Raw genomic sequence first — 25,153 nt, forward strand, 5'->3', positions numbered from 1 at the left:
AACTAATAGTAGTTCAATATAAATTAGGGAATATGTTAAATTGCGATTAAAACTTCATTTACACGATAAAAAAAAGTAACTACAAGTGTATAAGCAATACCGTAAGGCATTTCTTGTCTTAGCTGACGTTTTTAATACATCAGTTCATCGAAAAAAATTATAAAAAATTTAATGTCCATACCTAGATATATTCGTATATATATTTATATATATACATTAAACAGAACAAACACAAAATTAGTGCTAATGAGCATTTGTATATAAATAACTTCTTGGCTATCAAAAAATAGCCTATATACATCTTTCAAAAGTAAATATAAAAGTTTAAATTTTTTGAAATTGAATTAAATTTTTTGGAAGAATAATTAGTAATTATATTTGTATCACTTCAACACATAATCTGCACTAAGTTCTATATTTGTATGATTATTTGCTGCCAAGGGAAGATATCGATTCGAAAAAGAACTTCAATAATATATCAGCCTAAGAAATGCGATATACGTAAAAATAGTTACTGTTATTGAGTAGTTAATAGGCCAGAGACAGATAATACTGCTCTACGCAGATTGAATTTGCTATTAAATCCTAGTTATGTAAATTGTGTCTTAAATAAATTTCAAGAATAACCTCTTTTTCCGCCTTAGCCATGAAAATTTCTTTCTCGTGCTTCTTAATAATTGAATTTTGATCAAATCTGTACATATAAAAGAGTCATTAACTGCTTTTATTTCGTCATAAATTTCTATTTAATTGATTTGTATCTGCTAGAACTAATATACCTCTCGCAAATTTGATTGCGAAGGCTCTATTTATTACAATCTCGTACAATACCTTTCTATGATGCTATCGAAGCATGAGATAGCATTATCCCTTTCTGCTGCCATGATTAGACATGGAGCTTGTGTTAAAAGTCCCACCTGTAGAATAGAACGATCTGACTTAGCGATTAACATCGATAAAAAGTTTTAAAATTAACTACTAATGACAAAGGAACTTCATGATGAGAGTAAGTCTATTCCAATTTACTAACAGTAATGTCGATAATTGATCGATTCAAGGATTTTGAAAGGAAAAGTGTAAATGATATCATAAAAATATCGAACCTTTTGTCCAGAATTTTGCGATTTATGATCTATGATCATGTGGAAAAATTGTGCGTGATCCACGGTAAGCCAGATCATTCGCATGGCTTTTACTTCAAAATTAGCCGACTTGAGGATGTCCAATATTTGTAGGAAAGCAAATTTTGATAATTTTTGAAGTAATGGTGGAGCCAGAAGTATGCATGTTATTTGTCGTAGGGATAGCTAAGAATGAATAAAGAAATAGACCCAAAATAGATTATAGCATGTATAGCTGATTTATTATCGTAAACTTAGATCTAATCCAAATAGTAAAAAATTGACCAAATTATCATCTAAAATTAAAGCGGAACTGAAAGCAAAACAATACTCACTGATGATAAATTTGACGATTGCAGTAAAGATTTTGATTGAGCTTTCGCTTGCATTTTTTGAAGATGGCGACGTTGCTTATATGATTCTACTGTCGCATCTACTGCTCGGCAGATAATCTATATATAAATAGGGTGGCCAGTTTTTAAATATATGGAGATTACCTTATTTGAATAATTTTATTTACCTTTAAAGGCAAAGTATAATGTGGCAGGATATCATGACATATTGTATATATAACGTTACATTTTAACTGGGTATATAAGGGGAGTTAGTAGCTATATTCAATATAGACTAGCTACCTAATCGCTAAACCTAAGGTACAGCAGTCATAAATCGTGAATTTAAATAAGTTAAACACAGGAAATTAAAAGGGCAAATAGAAGCAATATATTCCATGGCTCCATTTACATTTTATCGGATAAATAGCGGATGCAAAGTTTCATCTAATAGGGAATTTCAATCCAATATAACTACTAGATCTTTAGTACAATAATGTGTAGTTGTTGTAAGGGTTAAGTTTAATAAAATTTTGTTGAAAGAGACTTAATGGCTAGGCTAAGGTAAGAGTACACATAAATCGGAATTTTTAGCTACTAGAGCTAAGTGACAGTGGTTATAACCTATGCATGTAATGGAAATATTACTACGAAGTATAATTACTACGCTGAAGCATAAGAACATCTGATACGGAATTCCTAGCTGCCAAGTCTAAAGTTTACTATATATAACCTCTAAATTGATTAAATATCTGATGCGGAATTTCTAGCAGTTAGGTCTAAGGTATACTATATATAACCTCTAAATTTCAAGAAAATATTGTTGATGATGTATACAATATATCAAATAATGCGATGAATAAAATCAAAAAACATAGACGCGGGATGAAAAGTAAATTTACGACTTAAAGTATCACGTTGCGATCTCATTCACGATTATCATTAATAATTATCTCAAAATAAGGATTAATCATTGAGTTTATTACTACATTGGAATAAATTAAAAAAATGAAAATTTCTATTTATGCCCATAACTGTTTTATTATATCGATAGAGTATTAGTTATGCAATGGAAGAACTCTGTAATTTAAATTTTAGCTCATAATTATACCTGCTCATACTGTAAATACGGATTAAATGGACAGCATAATCCTTCTGGAAAGAGCAACTTGACATCTTGTATTGCCTGCATATAGGATGTTGAGCCTGTAATATCAAAATCCGTTGTTAATTTCGTATTTTAAATTATAACCGATCAAGATATAATCTCAATAATCTCCTATTTACAGTATAGGCCGTTATGGATGATATTTTGACCATATTGAGAACGCCAGCTAAATCCATCCAATTTTCGAGCTTCATCAGGATTTTCCGGACCAGCCAAATCTAATAATTTCTTAACGGCATTAACACGCTGTAAGCACAGGACTATCGACGGACCAGCGGTTAGATGATCGATCTAGTATCAGTTACAAGCATTACACAGATTTAAAGACAACTCAGATATCATATCAGACTATTCTGGAATATGATAGAAAAAATTCATGGCTTCTATAGGAAAATACTTGAAAAATAAACTCTGCACTAGAATAAGTAAAACTAACATGTTCTTCCTTCCTTGGAAGATCTGTTGCCACCAATTTAATTGCAGTATCATGAGTAAGAACGCATTGCTTTAAACCAACTATTCGGAAAGACTTTTGAACGATTTGTCTTAAAATTTTATTAACTTTATGGAAAGCATCAGGTTTAATGACCAGGATAGTTACAATACTAATGGGTTGAAGGAATATCTTTTCCAGAAATTTAACTATAATATAAAAATAAATTAAATTTGTGTTCATTACTACTCTAGCTTACTTACACACACACACTTAAGCGAAATTATAGATAATTGCTATTAAATAGTAATTTTGGCATCCTTTAGGCTGGCAATTCACATTCAATAACACTTAGCAATATGCTAACTGTCTATGATAAGGACATGTTAGATTTCGATCAAGAATCAGTTTTACGAAAATCGTTAAAAAATTATGGAGTAATATATACTTCGAGCGCAACTTAATTATCAAATGCAAGAAAATGAATTTAAACGGATGGCTAAGGTTAAAAATGAGAAAATTGGATTATAAAAGGCACTAGCTTACCTTTACTGAATTCGGTCGAGGCTGGAGCTTTCTTGCTACGATTTTTTCTCTTTTTACTAGTATTTGCTTCTCTCCAATCATCATCAGAATCCTCCTCTATCCATTCATATTCCTCATCCAAAGTACTGGGGATATAAGGTAAAATTGTACGAAGACTGTCGTTGACTGCTAATTCACGATTACGAAAGATTAAGCTTGCTTGTCGATAGGCAATTTCCGGAGATTGTGAAATAAGGATAGAAAATGTAAATGTCGATGCTTGGATTTGAGCTACGTTCTTGCTTAGCAGCTGGAAAGCGTCGATAGCTGCAATGTAGTATACAAATTAGGACAAAAACAAGATAAATATTAAGTCGTATAAGTTATTTTCACGCGGATATGGAAGCATCGTATAAGCAATTATTTCTTTTTATTGGGTTACAATATTTAAATTATATACTGCAGTCATTTTTGATCGATTCTAAAACCTGCTATAGGTAAATCATTTTCAATCTTAATGATTCTGTACAGTGAATGTAATATATGGTAATAAAGGCATGCTACTAATTTAAGAATCTTAGTGCAGCTGGATTTTATAAAATAGTTACTTTTAAATTGATATAGAAATATTATGGCAGGTCAATTTTGAAAGTTAGGTTAGAGCATTGAATTACGTAGCAGCATTATTTTTAACTTGATAAGTCAAAATACAATGCGAAAATAATGAATCTTACTAGCTTAGAGTGTCTAAATGTCTATAAAATGATTATATCCAAGTGGATATTTTGAAGATACTATGGGTAACTAATCAATTTGATTAGTGTAGAAGACTTGAAATGCTTAGAAATAATTATTTTTCAGGATCATTTTATAATCTGCCATAACTGATTAGTTTTCTGGTTTCGGGTTCTTTTATTGTGTAGGATAATTATTTTTAAGTCGATATTGTAAATTAATGTAAGTAAAGAACTATTTTACTAACGTAGAATGTTTCAACTACAGGTACATTATTTTATTGTGCTTGCTTAGAACATTAAATGCTGCATTTTAAAGTACTAACCTCGGATCAAAATGGATACTGCAGGCCTACCAATCATAGCCTGAATACTTTCTTTATAGCCAATATGGCCTACCTCAAACTGCGATAATTCACTAGCAATCACCGCTGGCAATTGAGGGATATATTTCAGCCCAATAATCTCTAGCCGACGTTGCAAGACCGTTTCTTCTCCGACCTGATTATGAATTAATTGGGCCATAGCATCCGCACATAGCGATAGTTGCTTAATAGAGGTAAAATTAACAACAACAACTTGCTCATAATCGGGATAGGAATAAAATGGTGGAAGATTACAATTTAATAGGATTGGATTAGTAGAAGGTAAGAGGCTAAATTGTCTTGTTATCGATTTTAAATTCTCATCATGATAGGGTAGAATTTTAATTAAATCGCCAGTATTAATTTTACCATCATGGTTTTGAATCCAAGGTGTTAAATGTCGAACAATAATTTCAATTAATTGAGAAGATTGATGAAGAGCATTTTCACGTCGTAAATGGAGAAATGTGACACTTGGCGGATAAGCGACATTGTTTTTAATTTCTCCCTTGAATTTCCAATGATCATTTGAGTAATATTTTTGCATGGATAAACTTGCAATCTGTCCATGGGTTAAACTAGTCCTATGCATATCTTGTAAAAGAAAGCCATGGCTCAAGCATAGCTTTATAATCTGAGGTAGATGATCAATAGGTATCCACGGAGACAAGATTAGCACAATACTTGTTTCAACACAAGCTGCTAACAGGAAAATATCTTGTTGACAATTTAATGTGTCAGTAAGAACTTGACCATGCTGATCCAGTGGTATTCGACCACCGAAAATTTGGCATAATTCATCTAATGATCTCAACTTTGAATTGGTACAACTGACTAATGGACGATTACTTTGTCGTATTGGACTGCAATATAAGGCAGATAAAGATGTTGGATCCGTTCGTCGAGCTAGATTAGCATCTAATGGGCCAAGAATTTGGCGGCATTTTTCAATAGCTAAAGGTCCACGTAAGGCAATATAAAGTGTTGGCATCCATTGATGATGACGATCTGGAGATGAAGGATCATATAATAGTCGTAGTCCACTAATATCAAAGCCTTGGCTCCAAAATTCGTAAAAAAATGCAAAATTAGTTTGTGGATTACTATATAATTCATGCTGTAGTCTTAAGATGGTCGTCTGAAATGGATATTCATACGATAATGTCGAATCTTGATAACTTTTACTATCTATAGAATCATCTGTATCTAATGTTATCCAAAAGTAGCTATGACGATGATCTAAGCATTGCTGGATAGTCTTTGCATCAGTTTCTACTTTAATAAAACTAGATATAGATTGATTGAGTAAAAGATGGAGACCGTCTGGTAAATGAAAATTCACTTGTTTACACTGGGCAATAACATGATTATCCTTCTTGATAATCCAAGGAAAGAGCTTGTTAAAGTTGGTTGTCGACAGATATTTATAAACACTCTGATAGAAACTTTGTCTAGAATCTCTCCTTTTACGAGTTTTACTATCATCGAGTTCTTGCTGTTGATGTCGATTTAATTTTTGGCTTGCTGATTCCGTAATAACAACATCGATAGATAATTTGCCATTTATTGTAACTTGTTGTAATCCAACAACAATAAAAGGCGGCAAAGATGCTAATTTATCAGGGTAATTGGATGTTGCTTTATTCAATAAGGACAGAAGCCATGTTAAAATCAATGAGTAGCAATGGCGTAAGCATAGCCTGGAAAGGATATCGCGCCCAACCGTAGTAACTGATTTGGATTTAACAGAAATATTAGCTTCATTTAACCCAATTAAAGGTAATTTCAGGATCATGCATATTTTTTCATTCAAGTCGAAGGGTAAAACAGTAGGAGGTTGAGCAAAGGTAACATCCTATTTGCATATATGAAAAGGTGAGTATGCATACTCTAACGAAAGAGCGAAATCAGTAATTAATTAAATTATGATATAAATATCCGTATAAATTTGTATATATATATTTTATAATATTAATCATACTGGTATTAATCGATTTTATTTCTGTGAAAGTGTTTAGTAATATTGCTGGTAAGGACTACACAGGTTTTGTTTTTTCTCTTTAGTAAATAATCATTCTTAACTATGAATGCTCTCAATTTAGATTTTAGCCGTAGCATATAGAAGTCAGAAATGAATGACTGCGACTAAATATGAGCTCAAGATCGTTATCTTGAAGCTATAAAGCAGCAAAATATTATCACTTATGGGCAAAATACCTGATCAAAGAGGACTGGTGTTTCTACAGCTGTTGGATGGAAACCTAACCAAGAATTTTTAGGCTTCATACTTTTAATTCTTTTAGCTAATCGTTGACGTTTAGCTTTATCTTGTTGGATGCTTTGTTTAGCATTAGTAGTCTTGGAATTTTTATTATTAACCACACTTATATCAGGCTTTAATTGGCTTTCCGCTTTATTATTTTTATCCACTAAGTCAACTTTTGATACATTAGTTCCAATCTAAAATTAATAAAACGTTTGATAACTAGATTTAGAATTTACTTCGAAGAAATGATCAAGACATTTATTGATTTTCTTCATAATCAAAAAATTTTTGTAATTACCGATCTTGATTGCTTTGGAGCTTCGTAGGGTTTATCCTGTGGCTTTTGAATTGTCATAGGAGTAAACTGATCAACTGCAGACATCTGATGTTGTTGGTCTTGCTGCAACTTTTTACTTTCTTGCAAGCTCGTGCTTTTGATTTTGTTGCGCAGACTGACCCATTGCTTGTTATTACTTTCCTCATCGCTTAGACTGGAATCGCTATCTTGGGAACTTTCACTGTTATATCGGATAGAAATCATTAAGTTTATAAAATATTAGACTCTAAATTTAACGACAAATTTCAGCTTATTGATTAAAAAACCATTTCCTTTCCTATACGCTAAAATAGGGATAATTTTATAGTGCAAAAGACCTATTTTAATCTATTCTTCTTATTCTAGAGCATAACACAATTACTAGATATTGCTAGAGCCCTTTCAGCTTGCTATGGAGGAGCTTTGGATTTTTCTATGCATCAGAACTATACAACAAAATATGACTAACTTTTCATGTAACACAGCTAATCTAAGATATTAAAGTGCTTTCTTATTTGTTGGACAGTTTCACTTTCGGAAATAATTCTTGCATACGATTTACTGTAGACTGGTAGTTTACGCATATGCAAGTATCTATCAAGAAAACTGCAAAGGATGCAAAGCCTAGGTGAATTTTGTTTATCATTACGATAATGTCTTTATGGCAGTAATTAGTAACGTAACAAAATATTTTGGGGAGATGAAAGTCTTGAACTGGCTCGACTAACGTACAAAGCTTTAAAATAAGCTTGGCCATGATCATTGCTATTATATAGAGTAGCCTAAATTGTTGCGTCAAAAATAAATAAAAACTTTCCTACTTATACCAGGGACTATACGACCCATAGTTATAATCACTCACTGCTAAATCATAGCTTGAGTGAATATAGGCCGAGTAGTTCCTGCTTATAATTGATTACGAGTGTTTTCAAATGTATTAGGCATTAAAATTAAATTCGCTCTTGTCGGCGAATACCTTTGTGCTTTCATTCTGAGTGCCAGTAAACGTTTTCCACCTGCTGATAACGAATTCTCCTCCTATAATTACAATTTATCATACATTTAATTTAAATATGATGAATTTTTCCACCCTTATACACGGATAATTATGACTATGATTCTACAAGTTCTATACTATGAATTGCCCGAAATAAGGCAGTACTTCCATCGCTAACATAGAATTAATACATTTTGTGATAACAAGGAATCTATGAAATAGTAATATTGAACCTGAATTTTCTCTTCCATTGCTTCTTGTCGCAAATCGAGAAAGACAGTCTGCTTATTTTCATCAGCAAGAGTAACTACTGGGTTTATCTCGTTGGTATTCTGTAATTGTAATTTCGCAACATTATTTTCGCTCTCTTTCAGCACCTTTTCCTCTTCAGGCTGATAGGAGACAGATATGGAGCTATCCAAGTCGTCATTACTTTTAGACGCTGAAGTTTCCGACCTAGATGGTGCTATTTCTCCGCCTTGTTGTATAGCCAATGCCGTTAATTTATCCATTAAGGAAATATTATCAGTCTCTTCTTCTCGATCGGATACTATTTGATAAAATTTTATCGATACAAACAAATTTATACGTGCAGGTTGTTGATCATTAATATTGAGATTAAAGTGTAATATCCGATATATACAATAATTTATTGCAACTAAACTTGAAATACAGATCGAAGAACTATAGCACGATTTAGCTTTACCTTGATAGATATCATGGGTGAATTTTTGAATCGGTCTATAAACATGTCTCTGTTCTTTCTTGCCTATTTGATTTACTATTGATTCAATATCACTTTCCTCCAAGTTAGGAATCTGTAATACTGGACTTTGAATAGGAATAAAATGGCTATGTAACGTATTTGCTGAAATGATGCTTGAAAAGTCATTGGGTTCTAATTGTATTTCTTTCATAATTTCTGCTGGTCTAGCCTTTTGACTACCGCTACCTTCATCATCTTGAGTATTAGAACTAAGATGACTATCGTTGAATTTCTTATTTGACTCATTATTAGGCTAATACAAGAAATATGCATAACCAATTTATAAAAATAATAATATAAAAGCAATATAAGGTACCGTATGGAGACATATATTAAACAAAAAGAATAAACACGTTACCTAAATCAACTCATTTCAAATATATTTATAAAACAAAATCAAGGGATTAAAAATAACTTAATTTTCTCCGTAGTTTACCTGATCTGCTGTCAAAATTTGTTGTTCATCATTTCCATTGAGTGGCGGCTGATTTAATAAAGTTACTTCATGATTTATATATCGATCGAATATTTGAACCTCTTCTTCGCTTCCCACCTGTCCGAAAGATTTTTAATTAAATTTTGTCTCATTTAGTGGCAGTGTCAACAAGAGCCGTTTCATCGATCATTGATTTATCGTCGATATCTATCATGATGTATAATAGCGCCTAATTCAAGTTAATATCGAGTCAATTTAGGTATTAACAATGACTATCGAGCATCGAATGTTTCGATCTAATTTCAATATTGGACATTTAAGTAGTATATATCATTCGATGTAGTACTAATCCTTTCAAATGAAAGCTAATCCTATAGCTTGGATTACTAGTTTTTCTGGAGCTCAAAGTATTATAATCATGAATCCCTGAAATGAAACGTTTGGACCGCATATAAAATTAATCATTGTGATTAGAATACTAACATCAGAAGTATCGCTGTCTATGGTGGGTAAGTTGGCTTCGATTTGATTAAATATACTTTGTAATTCTTGGCCTAAATGATTTGTTACCGTTCCTATATCTTCCTCTTCCTCACTAGAAGCCATCTTTCAGCTGGTAAACTTAAACCACAATCCTTAAAATGCCCTTCCTATTTCTATCTTACGTCTAAGACATCAATTTCATTCCTATACCATGCCCACTTAATTTTAAGATTGTTTAGTATGATTATGAAATAGCCCAAGCAGTCACATAGTGCAGTACTGAAGCTATAAATTACCTCCATCTTACCGGCCATGGTTGCTAAGTAACGCCGATTAGATAGAGGTTGGACACACCCTCGCCTTAGCTGAGTTAAATTGATAGAATAAACTTATAATGAATCATATCATAAAATAGCAGCTATCCTTTCTGATATTAAGCTGCAGTAACAGGTAGACTTTGTGGTTAATCGGTAAGATTTAAGACTAATAACTACATTATAAAACTGCTGATGACCGGATTGTATCGTCTCTCAAGTTGAGAGAGGTTAAAAGAATTACTTACAATACTATTATAGTGTCATTATGAATATGGCATGGCTAACATCAAGCTATAGCTAGAGGTGGAAGAAACATGATTTAGTTTAATCCATCACTAGTAAATGGAGCTATGGATAGAATGATCACCAGGCTATATTATGAGTCAAGCTGGGAACTTTTGAACAATTTTCTAAATATTAATTGTATTACTGGGTGGATTATGGTACAATGGTAGTTTTCGGTTCCTATTATGATGATAATCTATCAGCAGACTACGATTATAAATAGTATTCATGAAGATGATATAATGTAGATGATCGGTAGAAGCTCAACCTAAAGCATATTCTCATCAATTTGGAGTCACTTTGCAATGCTCACGCAGATGTAGAGAGATAACTGTAGTAAATAAAGGTTAAATAATGGTTCAAGCTGGGAAGTATTAAACAATTTTCTAAATATCAATTATATAACTGCTGGATTATGGTACGGTAGTAGATTTCGGCCATTATTATGATGATAATGAATAATCCATCAATAGACTATAGTTATAAATATTATTTATAGACTTAATATAATGTCTTTAGAGGATCGGTAGAAGCTCAACCGAAAGCATATTTTCATGAATTTTTGATCAGTTTGCGATACTTTTGTAGTGATTGAATGTATAATGGTGGCTTTAATGCTAAATAAAGGTCAGCAATAAACATACTGCCAAACAGATCTCAATCTTTTCCTTTTTTTCAAAAAATCCTTCATCGAAGTTCATGTATTGATAGGAAAGCAATTTATTACAAAAATGGTCCCTGTTTTTAATCATTTATTATCGTATATTTGCTGATAACTAAAAAGCATGAAAAACACCTTACCAATATTCTACCGTAAAACAATTTCTATCTTGAGTAATAATCAAGTCATTGATTACTTTATCTGGATAAGTAAGGTAGTTAATAAAAACATAGATGATCTGACATAGGTTCACTATAAACATCAATTATACTCGTTAGTCATCCTAAATTTATTATTTAGATCATCTACAATCCGCCTAAACTCATAACATCAATTGCAACACGAAAAAATAGCGGTAGCTTATAGCAAAACAACTTGCAGTTGAATTGACATAGTTTTATTTCTATCTGCCTAGCTATAATCTTTTTTAAAATAATATTATGCGAGTAAGAAATAACATTTAATCCCGCCTTACCGTAATTTATTAACGATATTATAGACGTACTCAAGGTGAATTACTGTTAATATTTTTAAGATAATCCGCAAGCTAGAATTTCTACCAAAGCAATACCTGAAAAATAGATAATACTTTAATGAAACTATTTATTAATTTTCGCAAAGTAGGAAGCGAATGGGTTACAAATTGGCAGGCTAATAACAGAAGCCTATTCAAGTAATCATCGATATAGTACAGTCACTAACTATATGGATCATTATATTGTGATTAACAGGTTAACTTACCATTGTTGAAGATGAAATCAAACTTGAATTTAAGATTTATTCACCCCCTTCTGGTGCTTTTTCATCTAAACATTATCATGGATAAAGATAAGGAGAAAATATCCATTGTTAATAAGTGATACACATGATTAAGACATCATACATATGCTTTTAAAATACCAAAGTCAAAAGTGGATATGGTTTCCAAGTAATGCTTCAAACACTATCAGTTACACTTACAGCCTGATTTATTTTGAACTTTTTCAACAACTTTCTTAGTAACACCAGTATCAAGAGCGAAGTAGAGAATAATATCAGCCACGATTAAAGCACCAACAATGGAGAGGATGATAATGATAGCCAAAGTGAAAGGTGCCATAGGAGCTAAAGTTATAATTTATGGCGAAGATTATCAAGAGGGTAGCAAAGCCAGAAACATACAAATAGGAAATATCAATTCTGACATTCTACTTAATTTTATAGTTTTATAAGAGCAAATAAAGAAGTTATTAGACAGTAAAATTAAGTATTACTCTACCTGCAGCTGTTTTCACTGTTTTTAAAGGGCTGCTATAAGTGATACCCGCAGTATTTATGGCACCAACACGAACGTTATAGCTTGTCGATCCATTAAGTTTGGTAACTGATGCGCTCATGACATCTGCTTTAGTCTATGAAATAATGATTTTTATCTTTACAGTTTGTTTGATATACGGAAAAATGTTCAAAATTCTCCATATGTATTAATAAAGACTAACAATTTATATTATCACAATAGCTACGGATGAATAGTAAGAATTGTAATTTAAAATTGCGTCATTTTTCCATTTCATCCGTTAAATTTATCTATTACATTTATTTTGACTTTAAACTACTTGATACTATACATTTATAATAAAGGCATTAAAAAATTTTAATTTGATAGATTGGATTATACAAAGTCATGATCAACTGGGCCACTATTTAATCACAATTTATTCACGTTTGTTAATTTATATTACAGAGAATTGGTTATATCAGTGTTGTTTGCATAAGGTTGGATATTAATTTATGACCATCTGAATTATAGTAAATTGCTCAGAGATTATATCTTATCTTACAACTAATATGAGAATATCCTAACATGCATTAAACATAAGGCAAATATATTTCACAGCCTGCAATTTTTGATTTTCAAATAAAGATACTTGATCTATTGGTGTCTTAGATTCTATACAGCTACAGTTATAATCGAAAAATAGCAGTGGCAAGAATATGTACAATATATGGATATACTAATACGGCAGGAATGAAGGGGCAAGGATACTTCAACTTGTATTGGACATATCAAAATACTGCTGGTAGATCAATTTTAATTTAAGAATATAAAATTGATGACCTATCGGTGATTATTCAACATTCTTTACGGCTCTATTTTTGTCATTGGGAGAAATAACTTATATCTATATGGTATACTCTTATCGAGGCTAATAAGTGGACTAAGTCATGGATATAATATTGAGAAGGTCTTGAGTAAAGATATAGCACTACGTACAGGTGGCCATTCAATTTAAACACGTTATGCTGCATGAAATGCCAGATATAGATATTAATTTATCCTTAAAATCCTCAATCTGATTCAACAGTTCACGCTACGCTTAGTACGGATAAATCATATACATCAGTATCGACTCACTTGCGTGGAAAACCAATTTTTCGATACAACTTTGCCTGCACGAATTTGATATTCAACCTTATAAGCAGTAATGGGCGCACCGTTATCACTGATTGGTGCCATCCAAGAAACCGTCATAGAATCATACTTGATATTTTCGATAGAAATATTGCGAGGTGCTGTGGGTGGATCTGCAAGAATCAATGGATAAAATAGCGTCAAGATTTGGAAAACTACCTGGATATTAGGCTAAGTAATAGGAAACTTGCAGATACATTGTACCTGAATAAGGTAGATTGCAATGATTAACTTACTTATAACAATGGTTTTAGTTTGTGATTTCTTTGGCTTTCCCCAACCGATTTGATTCTTAGCAGAGACTTGAATCTGATATTCCTTATTGTAGGTTAATTGGCTTAGAGTATATGGGGTAGTGGCATTATCGATGGTAATCCAGTTCGCATCGCCAACCATTCGATATTCTAAACGATATTCAGTGACTTTACGTCCATGATCATTGGTAGGTGGTTTCCATGAAACGGTAATCGAATGATCAGTACTTCTAAGGAAGAGCTCTGTTGGCATACTAGGTTCAGCTGCAAATAAAATGGAAATTAGTACAATAATATACGTTAATCCATAGATGAGAATAAGGACGAGATATAGAAGAGAATTAATCTAGAAAAATTGATTGATTATTTCCAGTTGCAGAATACTTTGAGTGCGTTATGTTACTACCATAGCAGTATATTTATATCAAAAAGTATATAGTATAAGTCAAAGCTCATACTGTATTAATTGTTGATCCTGAGGTACGAGCGCTAATGAAATGAAATTATTCACATCACTACTCTAAATTCAGTACTTGGAAGAAAGGTCTTTGACTACCAAATAGGCCATAGTACCTTATTTTACATAAAATACGAGTAGATTATCATAGATGACTCTATGATCACTAACGAAAAGTAATGCATATACATGTAAACGAATAGGATCAGTATTCAATTTTCCTTCTCATTTTAACTTATTTTTGAAAGAGCAACGCCTGGTAGAGAACAAATATTCAAAGTTGATTTTCATTAAATTACCTAAACGAAGAGTCATTTCGATGGCTTCATAAGAAGGTCCCCAACATCGTCGATTGTGTGCGGCAACTTTGAATTCGTATTCAGTATTATCTTCAAGACCTGTAATGGTGATTGGTGATTTCTTTCCTGTTTTCATCACGAAGACCATATCAGTATCATTTTTGCGATAATCTACGCGATAGTCATCAACGGGCGCTCCACCATCAAAGTCAGGTGGCATCCAAGATGCAACAACATGAGTATAGTAGACATCGAATTTAACTTCTGTAGGTACTCTTGGACATTCTATGATTTACAAAATAAGAGTATATTGAATAAAATGATTATAGATAATTCTATCCAAGTTAAAATGATTGATTGGCAGAATTATTTTAGTGATAATTAGACTAGAAAGGATGAATGTACATTCGGGGACTCCTAAGACATACTCCAGGAGTTTATCTTAAGAGTCCCTATTGTAGTCAAATTACATAACGATTATTCCAAATTAATTCAATTATAAAGAAAATTAATCTAAGCATAAATTCTTTGATAGCATCACTAAAAGAAGGATCATTAGTTCAAAATCTACTTTAAAGGTTATTAATCTATTCATAGAATGGATGAATATTGCCCGCTAAAGATGTTTTGATCAATTTAAATTATATCCAATTTATGACAGATACTGTATAATTGGTTCCTTCAATCCTTTCATATTATCGTAAATAGAGTGTGGATTAGTTTAAAAACGATATAAAATATAAATATATCAAACATTCTTAAAATTAGGGAGACTAAACTATTCAGACAAGGGGAAAAATACGTGATATTAAGGTTAGAATAATAGGATAAATAGCTATGAAAGTAACGTATCCTATCGCTACTTCATGACCAACTTATTCAATGAAAACATAATCATTAAACTTCTTTTTAATAAGTTTATCAATCATTCTCAAAATTAGATAACTAAGCTATTTAGACAAGGAAAGAAAACATGCCTTTAAGGTAAGAAAAATAGGATAAATAGCTATGACTGTAACACATCCTATTAAAGCAATTTAAATCCTATCGCCATCTTATGACCAAACTATTCAATAGGGAATGAGTATTAAACTTTTAAATAAAAAGATTAAGTATTCTCAAATTAAGCAAACAAAACTAATAAGACAAGGAAAGAAAACATGGTATTAAGGTAAGAATAATAGTATAAATAGCTACCGTATGGGTGTAACATGTTGACGAGAACAATTTCAATTCTATCACCATTTGACTAAACTATTCGGTAACGACATGATTGTTAAACTTCTTCTCCTTAATTATCCCTTTCAAAACTGATTATAAGCTTTAGCTCAGCTTACTATCTCGAAGGCACTTGGGTTTCGTGTTTAGCTAAAGTATCGAGCTTAAGATGAAAAGTCGTTTTTCCTACAGTAATCTTGCTATTTTACTTTTTCAATACTAGCTGCAGGCATTATTTTGCCTTCTTGTTAAAACTTTATTGGCAATTACATGTTAGGCCTTGAAGTAAATTTGTAAAGAGCAAAAATACTCTTACAGTGATTTCTATTGCTAATCGGCGTCTACTTTAAAGGTAAATTTACTCTAGTACAGAGTTCCAATCGAGTTTGCCTTCATTCAACTTGGAAATTGGATATGTGCTAATTCTATACCGGTATCATGCTTGCAATGAATTATTATTTCTCTAAAGGTAGAAAGACTCACTTGCTCGATTTGTTTTAGCAGTAAAGACTTTAGATTCTGCACCGTAAGCAATATTATTGGATACCGCAAATCTGAAATCATAGCTAGTATCGTCCACTAAACCGGAAATATCCACTGGACATTTATATTTGGAGCTTTCAATAATTTTTGTTGTCACATTCATAGGAGCACCGGTGGGCCAGTACATGATCTTGTACTTTGTTGCAGTCGCTTTCTCAGACTCAGGAATAGTGAAACAGACATTAATATGAGAGAATTTGGCATCCAATTTACATTCACTTGGTGGCTTTGGTAAATCTAGAAAGGAAAGGAAGGATAAAGAAAGACTTGGATCATCCTTCTTGAATTCAATTTATTTGTTACAACTGGCTTGATCGGTTGGTAAGGCGGATCAATTTGCTTCTATACAATCTATTCCTAATTCCTTGATAATCAGTCTATAAAATCTATTTCTATCTAGATTATTACCTGAAATATTCAGTGTTGTAGCCTGGATAGTTTTTCTATCCTCTTGAAGAGTTGTCTTGACAATGCACGTATAATTCCCTGCATCTTTTTCAGTGACATTTTTAAATACTAAGTTACCATTCTTAGCTACATCCCTGTTTGGATCTACCCCCAAAATTTCATGGTGATTAAATTTCCATCGATATCTTACTGCGGATATTCCTTTTCCTTCTCCATGACATACTAAGTATCCAGGACGACCAATAATGAGGTATTGGGTTGTAGGAGCAATCGCCTTTAACTTTCCTATTTAAGAGTGAAATAATTGGAAAGTTGAAACCATTTTGTGCCAAAAGCGGCAATAGAAATTATTGCAGAGTATTCAGTTGCATAATTATACAATTCATTTTTAAATCTGTTCTTAATTATAAACGACAAATCATGATCATTAGCACTTAATCTATCATATAATGGATTGAAAGCTACAAACCTACTATAATTTTTTTTATAATAATTCATTCAAGATTGAATTTCAATATCAATATGATTTCCTCTATTTTTACGATACGCTAATTATCCCGTATTAGCAGATCTAGAAGCATTTATCCAACTATAGTCCAATTAGACTTATTCTATATGGTGTTTGCGTTGATCAATGATTGAACAAACTTGTAGAATAAAATGGAAGACTTTGATCATCAACTTTACCATTCTAATTGACAACAATTTTTTCTTGTCTCCATAGAAATCAAAAGGTCATTTTTTACTAACCGGAAACATAGAGAACGGCAGGTTCTTTTTGAAGAGAATTTTCGTCTAAATAAACACAGTTATAGGTGCCTGCATCGGATAAAGTGGCGTTGACAATACGCAATTCTGTGCCATTATTTGTCACAACAGTATGCGGATCCGAATCGGGCAGATGAGTTCCATTAGGCGTTTGCCAATACAAGAATTTACCAGGAGGTCCTTTTTGATAGATTGTGCAAGTAAAAGTTATATCTTCGCCCACTAAGATACGTTCTACAGCTGGTTTCACCCTAGCATCTATATTGATCATGTTCAAATTGGGAAAAGGATTTATTAGAAATATTCCATTTATTTCAGGCAGTTTAATCCAATCTCAAAGAATCCAATTCAACTTGGCCATAAGAATTAAAGTGACAGATAGTAAAACACATAATCGTTTGGATGGACGATTACAAAATAGATCTATTATGAAAACTTCTATCAGCTGCATTATTATCGACAGTAGTGGCTAATAAGGCAATGTAAAATACAACTCGTAGATCCAATTTTTGCAAGTATTATCTTTAAAATCTTTCGATGATGTGGGATAATACTACAGCTACCAAATACCCTATTAATATCAACACTTTACTTTTCAAGTCTTAATAGACAGCCATCAGTACAAGACAAATACCGTTCTGTGGTGAAATAAAATTCGATGATTTTAAATAGTAATACTCTCGGTAATACCTTCATTCGTATTAACACTTAACTTTTCAAGTTTAATGAACTGCCATAAAGTAAGAGACAAATACTATTACCCCTATGGTGGAAAGAGTTAGAGGATTTGGAATAGAACTACTCTTGTAAAATACCCTATTAGTATGAAAATTTTACTTTTCAAATTTTAATGGATTACTAGAAAGTAAAAGACAAATGCTATTACTCCTGTAGTAAAAAGAATTCGATGATTTGGAATAATGTTACTCTCGCAAATACTCCAATTAGTATGAACTCAACTTTTCAAGCTTTAATAGACTGTTATAACGTAAAAGACAGATACTCCAGTCGTGAAATGAATTAGATGATTTGGAATAGTACTACTCTCGCAAGTACCTATAAGTTTGAACACTTGACTTTTTAAGCTTGAATGGACTACTATCAAGTAAAGATAAATAGTATTGCAGCACTTCTGTGGTGAAATGAATTTGTAGGACAAAGTGAGCATTAAGAATCAACTTTTCAAGTCTGAATGGACTACTATTAAGTAACAGAAAATACTGTTACTCATATAGCAAAATCAATTTTTAGGATAAAATGAGTATTAGGATCAATATTTCAGGTTTTAATGGGCTGTTGTACAGTAAAAAACAAATTCTGTTACTCCTGTAGTAGAATAAATTTGTCGGATAAATGAGTATTAGGATTCATTTTTTTTAACTTCTAATGGACTACTGTAAAATAAAAGACAAATTTTATTACTCCTGCTGTGAAATGAATTTGTAGGACAAAATGAGTATTCCACTTTTTAAGTTTAATGGATTGCTATCAGTAAAATAATGTCACTCTTGTAGTAAAAATAATTTATAGGAAAAAAATGAAGTTCTTGTTGTAGCTCTACTACTAGTTCAGTTTATGCCTATAGGCGCATCCATTTTTAAGTTTGAAAGCTCATATTAATCCAATACCTGAACAATTTATTAATGAATTACGTTCATACTCCCATTTTAGACATAAAATAGATATATGATCAAAATTTTGGCATGGATAACTAGCAGCAGTGTCGGCATGATGTAAAATAATCGTAGACAAGTTCTGAGAATATTTTAAAACAGACTTTTTTTGGTATTAGCTGCCGAAAACAACTTGTAGCTGATCCACAAAATAATTTTTATTACAGGTATATCTTTTCAAAATTTTTTCATTGTACAGATGCATAACTACAGTCGATACTTGACGGATTATAAAGTTGAATTTCATCGGTTTATGGTCTAATTTTAAGACAATTAATTATGGGAACTAATGTAAGAGCTTAGTATTAAATGATTGCAGTGCAATCATTTGATCTAAGGTGATTACTTGCTTCTCTTTCCCTCTTTTACTTACATGCAGCACTTGTGGGGCCGACACATATGGTGGCCAAGGAAAGGGCGACAATGATCCAGGTCTTCATCTATAGATATTAAACAACGAGGATATAGGATTAAGTTACTATATGCAGACTAACTGCTATCCTACGACTAGATGATGTATTACCAATGGGTAGATTAATAAAAATTAAAATTTTTGAAGGATAGCAATTCAATTTCAAGTATTTCTACTCATTAACGAATCTTAATTCAATATCAAACTGAATAGGAAAGAGTATCAAGTCCGTCATGGATTATTATTTTTTGCAGTACTCTTCCTTCTTATGGAAAAAAATAGAAGACATATTCATTTTCCTCTTACCTTGGTAGTCCTGTCGTTTAGCCAACTTGGAAAAAAGTCTGGCAGAGGTTACTGATAGTAAATATTTTATACTACAGAGCATATGGTAGCAGAAATAACTAAACGATGATCTAATAACACATGGTGTATGCTAATTTATGTGATTGTCATCTTTGATCCTACGTCAGTACAATCATATGCTTGCCAGAGCCGTTCTCATTTTTCACTTCCTTGATATTCCAGTTACAATGTGATTGGTAGAAGAGTAAACATTCAGGGATAAAATATTTAGCACCAAATTAAAATAATTCTATCCTATTTATCCATTTTCACATTATGATATTGACCGAATATCTACTCATAGACGTATCTCGATAACATGATCGAATATCTGCCTTACTTATAATTATTTTACCCACATAAGGCCAGCATAATGAATGGCCTCGTTGATAAATATGATTAGTAATTAATCTGGTGAAAAATGGACCAATTCCTGCCAATGTTATTAACTAATGATCGATGTATTGTATTAGTATTACGATATCAATGAAAAAATCTTCCATTTTATACCTATTATAAAACAAGAATTTTCATGTTTAATATATAATTTATAATGATAGTAGCAAATTACAGTAGTTGTATATTTTAAAAGTACATTAATAATATGAGAAAGAGAAATATGAAACTCAGGCTAATTGATCGTTCCGAATTATGTATTATAATTTGTACTATAGATTAATCAATTATGGCTGGTTTAATGAAACAGCATATTTATGTTTAAGGGATTCGTTATGTAACTCTACGCGTAGTCATATATCCTCTAGTTGATATTTTTGATAGCTATATTTGATATCATTAGGGTTTATAAGAATAGATATTATCATGATGCTAATGTTAGATGATTCTAAATTACGATAGTAGAAATTGCTGATTACTAATATTGTATTAACCAGCTAGCTAAGAATAGTCAATAGATCGATGTGGATTGATATACTATAATTGTAAAGATCATCCTAGCGGTGTTAGGCATTAACAGAAGGATAATGATATATTAAGCAGACCGATTTGTACCGTAAAACATATTGATAATTATAATCTATTTAAGGAAAAGTCTTCTGCTTGATGACTCAAGTCTGATTGTAGGCAACTTTATTAGCGTAAATAGATTTAAAAAAATGTACTTAAGAATTGCAGGGATGAGCTCAAACTTTACTTCTTTTGAGCTTAGAATATTCTAGATTAAATTCTTGTTCATATATTTAGTATTAGCCAGTTAGCTAAGTATGGTGAATAGATCGATGTGACTTGATATACTATAATTGTATAGATACCCTGCATCTTTACGGTATTAGACATTAATATAATAATGTGATATTAAGCAGACTGATTCGTGTTGTAAGACATATTAATAATCTATTTGAGGAAAAGTTTTCTATTTAATGACTCAAGTCTGATTGTTTGCAACTTTGTTGCTCTAAAATAGATTAAAAGAAATGTATTCATGACCAGTAGAGATGAGCTTAGACTAGACTTTACTTCTTTCGAGCTCAGGGCACACTAGATTAGATTCTTGTTCTCATTGATTTTTACCCCACTATGCTTAATAACTCTGTAATTAACGCTACTTTTTTATAAATTCTATCTGCCCGAGACAATTCTTTTGGTGAGAATTACACTAAATTGGAAAAAAATATTCCAACGATATCTTTATTGCAATACGTTATGGTACGCGTGAGAGAATCAACTACAGATTGATTTTAGAATTCAATCTTGGCATAAACTGAAATGAACACTATTTATAACTCCTGCCAATAAAGCACTCAAATTGTTTTTTGATCAAGTGCCAAAGATGCATCTAAAATGTATTCACCTTAGACAGAATAAACTAATTTTTTACATAGATATAAATACTATGCATTACATAGTAGATCCAATCTATTTTATCAATGTATATTGCATACTACAATTATTGATAACAATCTAATCCCTACATAATGCATATGTGCACATAACAGCGGCTAAGTAATTTTATTGTACAGAATGTTTTATTCAATGTACAGTTAAGACTATTATAACATTTTCAGGTAACAGTCATGATGGTAACGATAGAGCTTATTAGAATTTGAGAAAAGTCAAGAGAACACATCATACATGAGCAGCATCAATAGCAACTCCTAGGTCATAATTTATATGGTACATTAATGATATAAATGACATCATAAAAAATTATTCAATTTTGACAACGTACCTATTTTCATTTATAATAATTTAAAATTACGGGTATAGTAAATGATTGAAGTGAATCAATCCCATTTTGATGACAGTACAATAGACTAATATTTTACAGTATTGATATACATTGAATACAGTACAAGATCGTTTGAGTTGAATTAAGGATACATTGTAAAGTCTATCTCCGAAATGGGTATAAATTCGAGTCTATTAGGCACGGAAAAATTTTCTTCATCATCATCTTGGAAATTTTCCGATGGATTCGCACGTCCCTGTTTTGATTCGTCCTCTGCTTTGTCCAAGGCAACAGTTGAAATTTCTTTTTCTTTATCGTTTTCCCTTTCTACACTGGCGGTATCATTTTCACTATCAGAATCTTCATCGCTGTATGCAACGAGTCCAGGTATTTGCTTCTCTGTTTTCTCCGATAAAACATTGGCACTATCATCGACACCATTATTATCATTATCTTGTGCAGCAATCCAATCAGATATGGAATTAAAATCGACTTGTCGGACAAAAGCTTCGCGCGTAAAGTAACCCTATGGATATTTAAAATGTTCAATTTTTTTATAAATTATACGATTGCAATCGAAGAAAACATTAGTCATCCATTCATCATACCAGCTACAGTCTACAATGACTTTGTTAAGCACAAGCAAGCATTACATAAATATATATATATATATATATAGCCCTTCATCATGCATCATGCCATCACCATCTTTCAAACTACATCACTACTGTAGCTAAGCTGAATTCACACCACAATGAAGAAATGATGTGTAATACTATTTACAGTAATTTAATAGTAGCTATTATCATTTGCTTACAGCTTTACTCCAATTTAGCATAGTTCTAGTATCGTAGGGGCCATGTACCTAAAACAATAACATAATTGTTAGACGTGTGATAACTAATACAAAGTTTCTTTATGATTATCTTCAAAATTATAATAATAAAGTGATGTTGGTATATCCAATGCAAAAGCCAACCTCAGCATCTTTATCAGAAGACCATTTAAACTCCCATTGCAACGTGGGGCCTACAGAATTTTCTGCTTCTTTGGCTTTTCTTTTCTCTTCTCTCTTTGCATCACGTAGCTAATAGCAAGAATCATAATTACTTCTATATTCTAATTTGATCGATAGTAAACCAGGTAAAGTTAGTCAGACACAGCAGCGTACGAACTTCATCAAACTATATCACCTACCGCTTTAGGTTGCCACTCTACAGCACTAACGTAAATATTCCTTCCATCTAACCTCTAAGAGTGTAGAATGATAAATTTATCAAGCATTATCAAAGTTATCCTCTTATACAAAAGATGTTTGATTTTCAATTGTAGACGCATTGTAGCTTACCGGATAATTCATGGCACACCATTTGCGACAATGGAGAGCTACATGAAAGATAAAGCATTATGATATCCCTTTTTCTGATTGAGTTGTAATGATCCACAGTAGAGTACAGTAGATCCATCAGTCTTATTTAACTCAATATCAACGATGGCTACACATGAATACCACCATGACGTCACTGTTGGCTAAATTGTTGTTGATGTACAGTATGAGACTAATTCAAGTTGCTATAGCTATTTCTGCTTGGGAAAGAATAATATCCACTGCTGATACTAGTCACTTGTACAAAAAAGTCATGATAGTATTATACAGGTAAGAAATGGTAGTATTGAAGTAACAATGGTGTATTGCGTATTTTAACTGACCTTCTTCTGCTGACGAATAAGTCACAAATGCAAAGCCTTTGGAATTGCCTGTGTCATGATCTTTAATAATCTTGATATTGGAAAAAAAAATCATTTACTATTATTATCATTTCGTAGAAACAGACTGACAAAGAGCTAAAAGTAGGTAAAAGGAGTAAAGTGATATGTTGCAATCAAGCAGTCTTGTTCTATGTTAATATGACGTTCAGATCAGTTGTTGATTGTAGGAGTCACCTTAGCATCCATAAGTTTACCAAAGGAAGAGAAATAATGTGCCAAGGATTCTATATTAATGATGGGCATAAACATCATCCTAGTTAGGACATTATCCTAAGCAATTTGTAGTGATGGTTATGGTCTATTCTCGAATGAATATGAAGGCAACTGTACCGAATTTCTCTCAACTTGTTGAATCATAATATGACATAACCTCTATATACAGGTATCCTTTTATCATGACAATATTGTAGTACAAGATACAAGCTCACCTAAGGTAGTATCCCACGACAGATTGCCAATAAATAATTTGGCTGCTGGATCAACTATTATTTGGATATTAATACAATATGTCGATTAAGGCAAAGAATTAGCAATAGAAGCTTCTACTGATAACGAGTAGTGCATTCATCAAGTCTGTATAGCATTATTTCAAGTCATTGCTTGTCGACATTGGTTGATAACAAGAATGATAGAGGTCAATCTGTTATGGAGAACAGCTGATTGCAAGGTTATTGATTAGCCTCTATTGCCTATCTTACATTTAAGCCTTTTTCCACTGGTCAAAGTCTCTGCATTATGCGTTTGAGGATGGAGAGGTGCGCTGCGTTTAGCAGCCAGTGGACCATTTGCGTTTTCATCGTTTGCACTACGTTTGGTAGCGGTGTACTTCTTATAGCTATAACTGAAGGTAGACATGTTGGTTGAATGATGTCTCTCCAGCAATCTCTTGCAGCAAATTGGCTTCCTTGGCCACCGGATCGACCGCACTTGCTGCTCTGTAGAGTACAGTACAGAGTGCAAGTTTGTACCGTAGAGTACAGTACAGTACTGTACACAGTCCTGTGCGGTGTTGTTACTGCACTGTACTGTACAGTACAGTACACTGTACTGTTCAGTACAGTACTGTCAATCCAGGACCCGGGACGGACCGGGATCAATCTTCTGGAGCCTCTAAACAATGTACAGTACAGTACAGTGTACTGTAGACATTACTGTACACTA

General features: G+C 32.2%; 3 protein-coding genes across 3 annotated transcripts; all 3 read right to left on the reverse strand.

The window, feature by feature from the left end:
- Nucleotides 1-157: 157 nt before the first annotated feature.
- Nucleotides 158-10,065, reverse strand: TRIADDRAFT_51377 (uncharacterized protein; the record flags this gene model as incomplete). Its single annotated transcript, XM_002108422.1, has 17 exons — nt 158-181; nt 628-694; nt 832-917; nt 1,104-1,307; nt 1,457-1,573; nt 2,565-2,659; nt 2,771-2,912; nt 3,058-3,263; nt 3,601-3,906; nt 4,640-6,533; nt 6,896-7,138; nt 7,243-7,462; nt 8,237-8,298; nt 8,491-8,807; nt 8,964-9,276; nt 9,460-9,576; nt 9,943-10,065. 17 exons carry the CDS (start codon nt 10,063-10,065, stop codon nt 158-160), a joined length of 4,536 nt encoding a protein of 1,511 aa, XP_002108458.1.
- A 1,444-nt stretch (nt 10,066-11,509) lies between these two features.
- TRIADDRAFT_63461 (expressed hypothetical protein) lies at nt 11,510-20,077 on the reverse strand (the record flags this gene model as incomplete). Its single annotated transcript, XM_002108423.1, has 13 exons — nt 11,510-11,776; nt 12,166-12,309; nt 12,464-12,596; nt 13,601-13,770; nt 13,894-14,175; nt 14,668-14,952; nt 16,369-16,665; nt 16,837-17,121; nt 17,587-17,862; nt 18,295-18,334; nt 18,366-18,420; nt 19,651-19,717; nt 19,996-20,077. 13 exons carry the CDS (start codon nt 20,075-20,077, stop codon nt 11,736-11,738), a joined length of 2,157 nt encoding a protein of 718 aa, XP_002108459.1. The 3' UTR covers nt 11,510-11,735.
- A 2,287-nt stretch (nt 20,078-22,364) lies between these two features.
- Nucleotides 22,365-24,847, reverse strand: TRIADDRAFT_51379 (uncharacterized protein; the record flags this gene model as incomplete). The annotated part of the gene is made up of 9 exons (XM_002108424.1): nt 22,365-22,748; nt 23,040-23,087; nt 23,202-23,309; nt 23,420-23,473; nt 23,571-23,608; nt 23,933-24,002; nt 24,167-24,216; nt 24,421-24,474; nt 24,691-24,847. 9 exons carry the CDS (start codon nt 24,845-24,847, stop codon nt 22,365-22,367), a joined length of 963 nt encoding a protein of 320 aa, XP_002108460.1.
- Between the last annotated feature and the right edge of the window lie 306 nt (nt 24,848-25,153).

Source organism: Trichoplax adhaerens, genomic scaffold (genome assembly GCF_000150275.1).
Source record: "Trichoplax adhaerens TRIADscaffold_1 genomic scaffold, whole genome shotgun sequence".
Taxonomy (NCBI): Eukaryota; Metazoa; Placozoa; class Uniplacotomia; order Trichoplacea; family Trichoplacidae; genus Trichoplax; species Trichoplax adhaerens.